The 11,144-nt window shown below is 51.0% G+C and overlaps 1 protein-coding gene across 1 annotated transcript in view; it reads right to left on the minus strand.

The window, feature by feature from the left end:
• Nucleotides 1-1,857: 1,857 nt before the first annotated feature.
• The window catches only part of plxna2 (plexin A2), a 143,084-nt gene continuing 133,797 nt past the window's right edge, over nt 1,858-11,144 (minus strand). The window contains exons 28-32 of the mRNA XM_035521313.1: nt 8,651-8,841; nt 8,257-8,426; nt 7,923-8,135; nt 7,617-7,767; nt 1,858-5,637 (exon numbers count right to left, since the gene is read on the minus strand). Coding sequence (XP_035377206.1) covers nt 5,542-5,637; nt 7,617-7,767; nt 7,923-8,135; nt 8,257-8,426; nt 8,651-8,841 — 821 coding nt within the window. The 3' untranslated portion in view covers nt 1,858-5,541. The remainder of the gene's footprint in view (nt 5,638-7,616; nt 7,768-7,922; nt 8,136-8,256; nt 8,427-8,650; nt 8,842-11,144) is intronic.

The following is an 11,144-nucleotide window of genomic DNA, read 5'->3' on the forward strand; positions in this document are numbered from 1 at the left end:
TAAAGGTTATTTTGAAAGTGTAGTTTTATCAGACATTTGATGGAAGTTCACTTTCTATATTCTGGCCTCGAGGGCTCAGGTTCCCCCACACGGTTCTGTGGCTGCTCGAACCATTGTGGCAGGCTTCTCTCCTCCATGCTGTGCTTGTTTATTTATTTATTTATTTTATTTTATTTTTAATGCACTCTCGACACCGCAAACGTCGTACCGCTCACAAAATGGCAGGACAGAATATCCTTGAATCAACCCAACAGCTCCGTGCAGCAGAACACAGCACTCTGGCTGGATGGACTGAAAACACTCACAAAACATTTCAATTAAGTCTGCTTCCCAAACTGGAGGCACCTCTGACGAACGGAAGGAGGAAATGAGCTGGGAAAATGAAGAAAAACAGAGAAGTAGACGATACCGTTCTTCAGCTGACTTTAATCATTATTATTTACACTCTAATTCATGTGGGCAACTGCAACCAGAATGAAGCGATGGCCAGCGTTGATCCTATAACGGTATTAAAGGGTATTAGCACCCATGTGAGGCTGAACTGGTCCGTGGTACAACACTACGTTTGAACAGGTATTAGTCGCCCTCCTCACCAACACGACGCCTGTGGAAAACGTATGTGCATTTTTACGTGGGCGTTTGCGTTTCTGTTCCAGACCGTCGCAAACCATCTCTATAAGCATCCAGACCTTGTAAGCGGTGCTTTGTAAATTGATTTGCAAGAACAGCGAGTATGATGGTAATTGCTGAACGCAGTGTAACGTCTTTAGCATTATTACCCTGTCATAAACAACTCGCGTCCGCGCAATCCTGACTCCGTTATATCAATCTTAATGGCCCGACTCTCCGTCTGCCAGTTCACGAGCATTAACGAGTCATCACCGTTTGCTGGCTCGTCGTCTTTAATGAACTTCCCGTGGAAGGCGCGGCTCCGCTCTGGCTATCGGCTTGGTTAGTGCGCCGGGGAAAATATTTATATTAATATTTATTTATTAGACGCAGCCTGCTTCGTTATTGATGCAGATGGTTGTACAGTGTCCGTCCAGGCAGATGGACGTGTCCAGCCTGCTAATTAGACGCAGACCTGGCCGTTTGTGTCGACCGTGCGTGGCAGCATTGCCGAGCGACAGACGGCACATAGCGGTGGGGGGGTGGGGGGCTCCAGGCACCTGTTTGCCACTGACCCTCACTGGTCTCACTGCGCTGCCGGACATCAGAAGGCAGCAGAACGGGAAACCCCTCACGATATGTCCGCTGCCTGCTTCTTGCCACAATAAACGACACGTACGAGTTTTTTTAACGATTGACGGACGCGCGCGGCTATTGAAAATTGAAAGCGGGTGGCATCTACCCCGCCTCTGTTCTAGATGGCTCCTGTGGGGTATTTGGCCCAAGTAGTCCAATCACCAGCCATTACTCCATTACCGCTCTAATGTAATTTGTCAGGGGGCGGCGTGGGAGAAGTGTCGCGCCCGGCTTAATGGCGGCCCAGCAAGACAAAATGCCGCGGCCGCCTGCATTAGGACCATTTTTTATCTTGTTCCGCTGCCCGCTGGAGTGTGAGCGCTCATTGATGGCGGGGTTTAAAATCGCAGGCTGGGATTAACCCTGACTAAGTGGGATGAACGCACGGACATTTTGTTCCCCAGGGTTGCCGTGGCCCTCTCTGCCCGAGGGCCTGCTTTGGAGAGCCCGTGTGGCTTCTGTGCGGTGGATTATGTTGCCGTATCGGGTGCGATTTAATCTTCGTACGGGGTTTTAATCCGCCTCCCAGATATCCTGTCTCAAAAGGATCACGACGACTACACCACGCACTCGTGGCATCTGTGTGGGACAAAAGTAGTCAAATAAAGTTCATTCAAACTTTTTTTTTTTTATTTTTTTTTTTTATACCAGTAAAATTTATTTATATATAACAACAGTACAAAGTGAATCCTTGGCTTGCAAAATAGGTTTGCTTCATATTTACAATAGGTACACAGTAATATATTATCAGAACAAAAACTAAATAAAAAAAAAAAAGACCAACCGTTTTTTTTTTTTTTTTTTTAAATACTTTCTTACAGTTTTCACAACACTTTTATAAAACAACAAGAACAGACAGCGATAAGTACTATCATGGGCATTATTATCTTTTGTATTAACTATATTACAGACCTCCAGTGTCTACAAAGAAAGTTCTGACTATAAAGATTTGTATAAGTCTGGGATAGTACCTGGATAGCGTCTTGCCTGTTCTACCCACCCTACCCACACTGCCCCTCTCTTCTGTCTGTCTGTTTTCCCATTTCGTTGTTCCTTTGTAGCAGCTCTGGAGTCAGCGCCACGGCGCGGACCCTCGGGGGGACGTTTCGGATGGCCGACTTGAGCTTGGCGTTCATCCTCTGTTTGGAAGGACGGCAGGGCGTGGACGGGAGGCTGCATGCAGGATGCCTTCTGGATTTCTCCGGGTTACAACTCGGCAAGGCGCCGTCGTTTTAAAGTTGCGGCTTCCAGAGTCGCGGTACGTCTGCGCAAGCATCGCTGGTGCAGGGGTTAGTCTGGACTCGGGATCCCTTTTTCCGGGACTTGAGTCTCTTCCTGTGGAGACCTCAACGCGAGCATCACAACCACCACAACCAACCATCTCTGGGCCCGGGTCTGACGATTAAAACATACCGTTGAGCAGCTACCGTTACAGAAGACGTGTAACTGTGTGTTTTGTCTTCAGTCAAACTCTATTACTCATCTCTAAGTTTGGTTGACAGGGTGCTCGTTTTTGTATTGAGGGTCGCGCCGTGCTGTAGCTCCGACTTACAAAATCTCTACGCACAGCTCCCAGAGAGAGCAGCACTGTAGTAACTGGGACTACGGGAGCACTTTCATTCGGAGGTAAGGGAAACGACAGGAAGTTTGAAGCTGTGGACAAGCAGCGGGAGGCGAAATGGGCTTGTTCGGCAAACATCCAAAGTCGGAAGACTAGCGACACCCTGAAGCGTGGGACTTCTCCATCTCCATATGCCACTGGAATATGACATGTGTCCATGTACCTGGGTGTGGGTGTGTATATGTGTGTGTGTGTGTGTGTGTGTGTGTGTGTGTGAGTGTGAGAGAGAGAGAGAGAGAGAGAGAGAGAGAGAGAGAGAGAGAGAGAGAGAGAGAGAGAGAGAGATGTTCGCCACTTGTGAAAGAATTCACATGCTCTAGTGCTTTTTAAATGGCTCTATATACAGTGGGAATTCCTGCACTAACCTAACCAACGCGCCATGCCTTGACATATTAAATTCCACGTCAGTCATGCTACTCTACCCATAATCCTTTCCTCTCCTCGTTTTGATGTGTATTCTCCCCCCCATCTCCTGATCTCGGTGTGCTGAGATCAAAGCTGAGCTTCAAAGCTCCAGCAGGCAACTCAAACGAAGGGGGTCCTTCTCTTGTCTCCTCCTCGCGTTTCTGTGCTCCTCAAACACTCGACACACCACCAAATAAAATGCTCACTTCACATTTCTTTCTCTCTCTGCTTCTCCATATTTCTCCCTCGGCCTTCTCTCCGTCCTCCTTAGACCGGCTCGGACACGGCGGCCGATCCGGGGTGAGCTGACTCCAGCTGTTTGGGTTCTAAGGTGGAAAACGCTTCCCCACCAGTTACGGGGCAAACTGAGGTTTTCCTCCGGCGACATAAAAAGAAACGCTTTTGTTTCACGCGTGTCGGAGAAGGTGGGCGATGTTCAGACGGCGTTTGTTTCGCGGGGCGAAAGCTGTGCACCGTGGATCCCGCCCGTATTCGTTCCTGACCTGCCTCAGCTGCAGCTTCGCCCGACGTCTTGCACGACGAATTTAAAGCGGCGCCAGGTTTCATTAACGTGGTTGATGTGTTTCATGTTAGTGAAGGGGAGAGAGGGAGGGGGGAAAAAACCTAAAACCAAAACTGTCGTGCACACAGATACACACCCCTGTGAGGTATCCGCCATCGTCTCTGTGCTGGGAGCAGAGGCAGGAGACAGAGAGGTAAGGAAGACGCCCCCTCGGCCTCTCTCCTGCCTGTCGGCACCCCTCGCTGTGTGTGTGAGATCAGGTCCGGTTCCCCTAATAAAGCGCTGACCATTCCTGACGCGCCCGTGAATAATTCAGTATGACCTTTTGGCACGTAATCGTGCTGCTTTGTGGAAGTAAGGGTAGCAGGATGGGACAACTGACCTTCAGCTTTCCTCTGAGTGCTGAACATGCACCTCTCATGTGGTCCCTCGGCGCCTTAAAATAGGAGCGGATGGGAACGAAGACGCTTTGTGAGGTACTTTATAATGCATGCAAAACACACACGCCCACACACACGCGCGCACACACACACACACACACACACACACAGGACCATATGTAATAGGTAATACTGCCTGGTTGGTAGCACTGAGGTGAACTGATTTTAGGTCAGTCCTGTCTTTCTAAGAGTGTGGCTCTCTGCTGATCTCACTGCTACTGTCTCTGCACTGAAAAACCACATTAAGTGAAGATCGTGTAATTCAGTGGCACAGAGCCTTTTTGGCAGTACAACCGAGGGTGCATAAGCAAGTTCAAGGGGACTCAGGGGTCACGGGACATTAGATGCCCTCTCAGCCATGTTGCCATAGAGATCAGTTCAACTGTCGCCAGTGGTCAACTGTCTCAACCCCCCCCCCAAAAAAAACCAAATCAAATGACACAATAGAGGAAAATGTGTACATTCACAAACGCTGACGTAGAAAATGTGACATATTGGATAGTCACAGAGGTACGCCTGATGGCTCGACCCCTCGTCCTTAAAGAGACTGATCAGCAGTCGATGTGCGTGTGGACGCTTCCATGTGGCCTCTGAAGATCCCGCAAGATCCTGTGGGGATTCGCCTCATGGGGCACCAGGCTGGGCTGGAGCCCGGCTGTGGACAGCACGTGGCAGGGAAGCCTCATCGTCATTACCAATGTCAGTATGCCGATAAAATTCCAGAGGCCCACCGCCCGAGGAGGGAAAGAAACACGCACAGGGTTTGGAAGAGAAAATCTGGAAGCAAAAGTCGTCCGTCAGTCAGAAGCGGAAGGCCAGACATCCGGTCTTGTCTTCTCTTCTCCTCCTGCGCCTCCAGCTGACGTGACTGAGGACGAGAGGAAGCAGCAGTCCCGTCAGGTCTCCGAGGGGCGGGCTGTCTCCGAAGAGCAGGGCGCAGGAAGCCAGCCGACGCGCAAAACAATACAAAAGTCAAAAGGACCAAACAAACATGCAGGTTGAACCCAGAAGTCCCCCGGGCCGGGCCGAAGTTCTGCGAGCACCTTCAAATCTTTAGCGGCGCCTCCGCTCCGGTTCCGCCCTCGGGTCGGAAGGCGGTCCCTCTGCAGTTTATGGATCTCTCCGGCGGCCTCACCGAGGTACCCCTCCGACGTCAGAGAAATAAAACTACGGGCCGGCGAAGGTGCCGGGCTCCGTCGGGTCCTTCTCCGGTGCGCTTCGGGGTGGGGTTTGGGGTTGGGGTGGGGGGTGGGAGCGGGGGTCCGGCTTCGGGGAAGCATCTCGCGGTCCGGAGGCTCCGCCCGCGTTCAGCTCTCCAGGGACATGGCGCTGATGAACTGGTCCACCTTGTAGGCAAGACGCTGCTTCATGGCCTGCTCGTCCTGGTCCAGCGCCGCCGTGATCTGGGGACGCAAGCAGGATGCCTGTCAGTACCTGACACCAGCATGGGCAAGCCGGACAAACATACGGCAAAAATACAGATGCAAACAAATACATTATGTGATATCAAATTCATACACTTATCCGTTTGATGCAAATTGTATTATTTTGGTACAATTCAGTTTTTAAAAAAAAATTCTGACTATGCTAGATGCTATTGTCTGATGACAATAGATGATTTTTAATATCAGACAGGTAGACTGGGGATCTAAATATAGTGGATTTTACATTCAAAATTAGCCTAAGAGTTTTACTATGGCCACAAGTTTATACTTTACTGAATATTATTATACCCAGTTACAAATGACTACAGCATTCCAAAATCGATTCATATTCAAGTCTCCATATTCAGGACGATGCATCGTGATACACTCCCACCATAGACTGCTGATCTGAGAACAGATATGAACCCTCAATCACCAGATTCATCAGGATACATTTATACACCCCCACCATACACTGCTGATCTGAGGTCAGATATAGATCCCTAACTCATCATTGCATATGTTGTTTATATATTGGCTACTTTGTAAACTACACAGTTTTAAAAACCTTTTTTCCCTTCCATTTTTGGCCATGATTTCATTGTTAATACGTTTCCACTGAGATGTGGGTAAAGATGCTTGATGTTAGAAGCAGGCAGAGTACCGATTCGTGAGTTTGTGTGAATTTCTGCACGTTCTGCAGAGCGGAGGCGCGTGCTGAGAAAGCAGGAATCCCCAGGTTGCATAACGGGAAGGGGTCGTCGCGCTATCAGGGGAGAGAGAGCGCGGCTCATCAAAGCGTCTTTTTAAACATGCCGGCGTTCCCGCGAGCCGTCTGCACGACGCGCGTGGAAATGCTGACGTGTGCTGGACTCCCACGTGCGCCGAATGAGATCTCGGAGACTAATGTACCATTAAAGGAGGAGCGTCCATGTTTTGGGGGGGGGGGGGTAGATCCAGAGATGGCCTCTGCCGAGACACAGCCCTACCCGTGACACCGTTCACCTGAGCGTTACGAGGATGGCAGGAACATTTGCGGCAGGCTGGTCTCCTAGGTAACCAAGCCGTGTGCCTGCCAGGCTGTGAGACGATGCATTCCCTGCCCTTGCTCACCTGATTTAACGCATGATGGCCCTGCCGGCCGCCTGATGAGCTGAAGCTGGCGTGTTAGGGCAGGGGAATCGTGGCAACCGGGCGGTTCCGGGGACACTAGGGGGAGGGCAGGAATGGGGGGGGGGGGGCATTTATGAATTCCGGTGAAAGGGCGTTCCGCACTGCCGGCTCGACATGGAGGACTTGGTGCTCTCTGCCTTCTGCCAGACACAGGCAGGAATACATAAACAAGACCCTCCTTGGCCCACGGGCAGGTGTGACTGGAGCTTGCTGGCTTTGAGGGGCCATAAATGAGCACGCACGTTCTCTTTCTACCTGCGCTACTTCCTGTAGTGTTTTCTTCCTACAGGAAGAAATCATCAACAGAGGTGGACTAACGCAGCTTCGCTCGGAATGCTGCACAGACGTTAATTAGCGGCCGGTTCCTGTAGGAGTTTGTGGACGGCTTCTTCCACTGTTTCAGCCGCTGTTCAGTACGAGGTAGAGAAACCGCTCCTCTGAAGCAGAAAGTGATCGCGCTTGCCAGCATGAATGAGAATGAGAGAGACCAAGAGAGAAATTGAGAGAGAGCGCGAGAGTAGATATCATGTTGGCAGGGCTCTGGGCTCTTTTCAATGCAGCATAATGCAAAGGTCAGACTAATGGGTCCCCTGAGCAGAGGTGCTGTCATGGCGGGAACATCTCCACTGTGGGGCCACTCTGGAGTGTTTCTGTGTAGGAGAACCAGGCAGTCATCTGCCTGTTTGCATTCATCCTCTCCCTTTACCCTCTTACTCTTTCTCTATGCGTAAATGTGTGTGTGCGTGTGTGTGTGTGCGCGCGTGTGTGTGTGCGAGTGAGCTCACCTCTTCGCTGTACTTGCTGACGTAAGAGTAGATCTCATTCAGGGCGCTCAGCATGTTGAAGTCGCTGGAGTGGAGCCTTGCCTGCTCAGCCAGGTATGCGTTCATGTCCTGGTCGCTGATGGCTGGCAGTCTGCTAATATCAGCGTAGTACCTGCAAGTGCAGACAGGGGGCAATATTGAGCAACACACGCGGTCGGTCACCAGTTCTATACCGCCGACATGCTTAACGCAGTCCGTAGCCTGCTCGGAGTTTCGGGAAACAGGAATCTTGTAACGGGCAGCCGGAGGCGGAGCGCGGCGACTCACCTCTCCACCCAGTTTTTGTAGTTGGGGATGTCTTTAGCGTACAGCAGCTTGTTGGAGGGCGAGTCCTTGCCCAGGCGGTGCTCCGAGGTGGAGCACGAGTCCATGAAGGTCTGGGCCACCACGGAGAGGCAGGCATCCGTGATGCTGCTCTTATGGATGTCGAACACGAACTGGGGATTCTTGATCACGTTCACCCAGAACCGTAGTGGCAGGCTGAAGGGGGAAAACGAAAGGCGGTCAGCGTGCAGCGGGCGACAGCGACACACGCAGGCGGCTTACGTGTGCCCGCGTGTGCCCCGTGGACGTCGTCCCAGCGGGATTCCGGAATGCTCACCAGTTGCTCTTCCACGTGTGCCGCACGTCTGTGTCGTGGATGCCGTGCTTGTCGGCCTGCTCGTCTAGGAAGTCGAACATGTACTTGATGGCCAGAGGCAGTGCGCTGCCGCGGTGCACGGTGCTGAACAGAGTCTCGAACAGGTCGTCGACGAACTTCTGCAGCGTGCCCTGCACATACGCCCACAGAGACAAGCTCAGTCGGGAACGCCTGCGCAACCGCTCTCACGGCATGCGCCTCGCGGTCCAAACGGCTGCTTTTCGGTATAACAGAAGGGGCCAGATAGACACTCTGCACTGCTGTGCTGAAACAGCCTGATGAGATGTTTACTAGGCAGGCACGAACATGCGCAATGCAGCGCTGGTCTGGGATCAGCTGCTTGGGTGAGTGTTACCTTCGTGGCCAGCAGGCGGGTGAGGTAGATCTCGGAGACCATCTTGCTGCCCCGGTCCCCCTCCTTGTGGTCTCCATGCTCGTGGTTCTTGACCAGGTGCCACACCTTCACACCGCTCTCTAGGTCTGGGGTTATCATAGGCGCGCGGGAGCGGAGGCTGTCCGGACTTCCCGTGTAGCGGAACGTCGAATCTGCGGCGGGTGAGAGAAGCGTGAGTCGTCCTGCTCCGGGCGAGAGTGCGCAGGTGGGCTGATGTGCGCGGTGAGAAGCGCGCACGGCCATTTCTCTTCCTCTGATTGCGGTTCATTGCAAGTCATTGTGCTGCGTGACGGTGGACATCGTGTCAGCACAGCAGAGAGTTTTAAAAGAGAGAGAGAGAGAGAGAGAGACAGAGAGAAAGGAGGAGCGAGAGGCAGAAGAAGAGAAGGAGAGAGGGAGGAGAGAGCGCGCACGTGTGTATATCCTTATCATCACACACATTCCCCTCGAGACCCTGCTGCCTGCGCCCACCAAATAACAGATGAAAAGAAGCATTATTGTTTTTCATTAAGTGCATCAAACTGTCTGCTCTTGTCTCCCCTCCCTTTATCCCTGTTTCAGTCTCTCCCTCCCTCTCTCTCTCTCCCTCTCTCTCCCTCCCTCGCTCTCTCTCTCTCTCCGGAGGGCAGATCTCAGGCTGATTGAGACAGGACGACTCTCCCTCCACTCTGATCATTAAAGCCTTCATAACTGGCTCTTCCTGCAGTACTGCGCGTCTGATGTGCAGCACGAGGGTGTCGTCTGGTCAAATCGATCTACAGATTCCTAATAAATCGTGCTCTCCTCATGCCTTTGGTGCTAAGCCATCAGAATTTAGCAATTAATGTTGTTTTACCTCATAGCAGAATGATGCCTTAGAGAAACAGCTGAGATCAGTCTCTCTCTCTCTCTCTCTCTCTCTCTCTCTCTCTCTCTCGCGTCTTCTCTGCCTCAAACTTGCTTCCTCCCCTCAGTGACATTGAGGTACAAGTTGAATTTTACGTGGACTGCATTCATAAGCCAGGACCTAAGCATATGCGCCTGCACATGTCCTCTGTGTGTGTGTGTGTGTGTGTTTAAGCGTGAAAGCTTTCAAATGTGTTTGGGAACGCTTTGAGTCCTGCTAGCCTGGAATTCTACCCTGCGTCTCCTCACCATGGCCTCGGGGAAACAGCGCTGTTCCGGACCGAGGTTGCTGGTGTGCTACATTCAGGCGAAATGCTAAGTGTTGAGCATTAAACTGATATAAATCAATCAGCAGGGTGTCTAGAGGCAGCTGTGCCCAGTGTGCCACACAGAGATTGATGGGCACCAGGGCTGAGAGAGCTAATCTATATGCACCTCACACACACACACACCATAAAGACAAATTAACAAAAGAGACGCTGTGCTGCTTCGCCTCCTCATGGTTATTTTATGACTTTCCTAAAATATTCAACATGCGCCTTTGTTATAAAACAAGTTGAAGTGTCCCTTGCAAACTCTTAAGTACCCAACGCGTAAAAGGTTGCAGGATGTAACGGTGGGGAATGGGGAGCTAAACGAAGCGTGAGGCTCACAAATAGCGTCTGTTTTTCAAAGTGGCTGCGATTCCCGCGTGAAATACCATTTAACAGGTGTTGATTGATACCGTTTGAATTTCTACCCTTTTTTAAAATCTATTTCTTACTTGCACTTTAAATGTCAGTCTGTTTGTAAACGATAAGGGAAGATAATTATGTTTGGTAAAACTACACCTACATGAAAAAACATTTATTCTAGGGCTTTGATTAACTGAAGTCTTTAATGTGTCTACATGGTAGGATGCATTTCACACTGATGCAGTTGAAGGAGGGTGACATATCTGCGTGAAGCTGGCAGCGTTGCTAGGTGACGATGCCTGTTAGGCTCTAGCCCGTCTGAGTCGGGGTGTTTGGCCGTGCGCCGTTTGTGGCCTGTGTGAAGTGTCATTTGCGGTGCATAATTAGCAATCAGAGGCTGGCCTGCAGCTCTGTGCTGGAAAAGGAACGTGGACCAGATGGGGAGCCCCGTGGCACTCCCTCAGAACTGCACCAAAGCAGCGCGATAATGTGCACGTCTACTCCTCGCAGCTGGTGAGCAGATCAGCGTTACTGGTCCACGCTAATGCTCCCACTGGCTCCTTGCAACCTCTCCAAGACTTTTTCTGGGTTGTAACGCAAACTGCAGCATGCCGCTCACGTGCAAACACACACACACACACACACACACGTGCGCGCAAGTCAACACGGCCAGTGCGGCCAACATTTACAGCTATAGAAAGGCATACACAGTGTTACAGTATAGTTACACAACCCTCATGAAATAATTTTCAAAAGGTGCCTGTTATCAAGGAGTGTGTGAGTGTTTGTAAAAGCCGTTATCTGTCTTTAAAGCATCCTTGAGTCTGAGAAAGGTGCTATATAAATGTATATAATAATAATAAAAAGGACCTGCTCCAAGGTTCAGACTCCAGCTA

This window comes from Electrophorus electricus, chromosome 22 (assembly GCF_013358815.1).
Source record: "Electrophorus electricus isolate fEleEle1 chromosome 22, fEleEle1.pri, whole genome shotgun sequence".
Classification (NCBI taxonomy): domain Eukaryota; kingdom Metazoa; phylum Chordata; class Actinopteri; order Gymnotiformes; family Gymnotidae; genus Electrophorus; species Electrophorus electricus.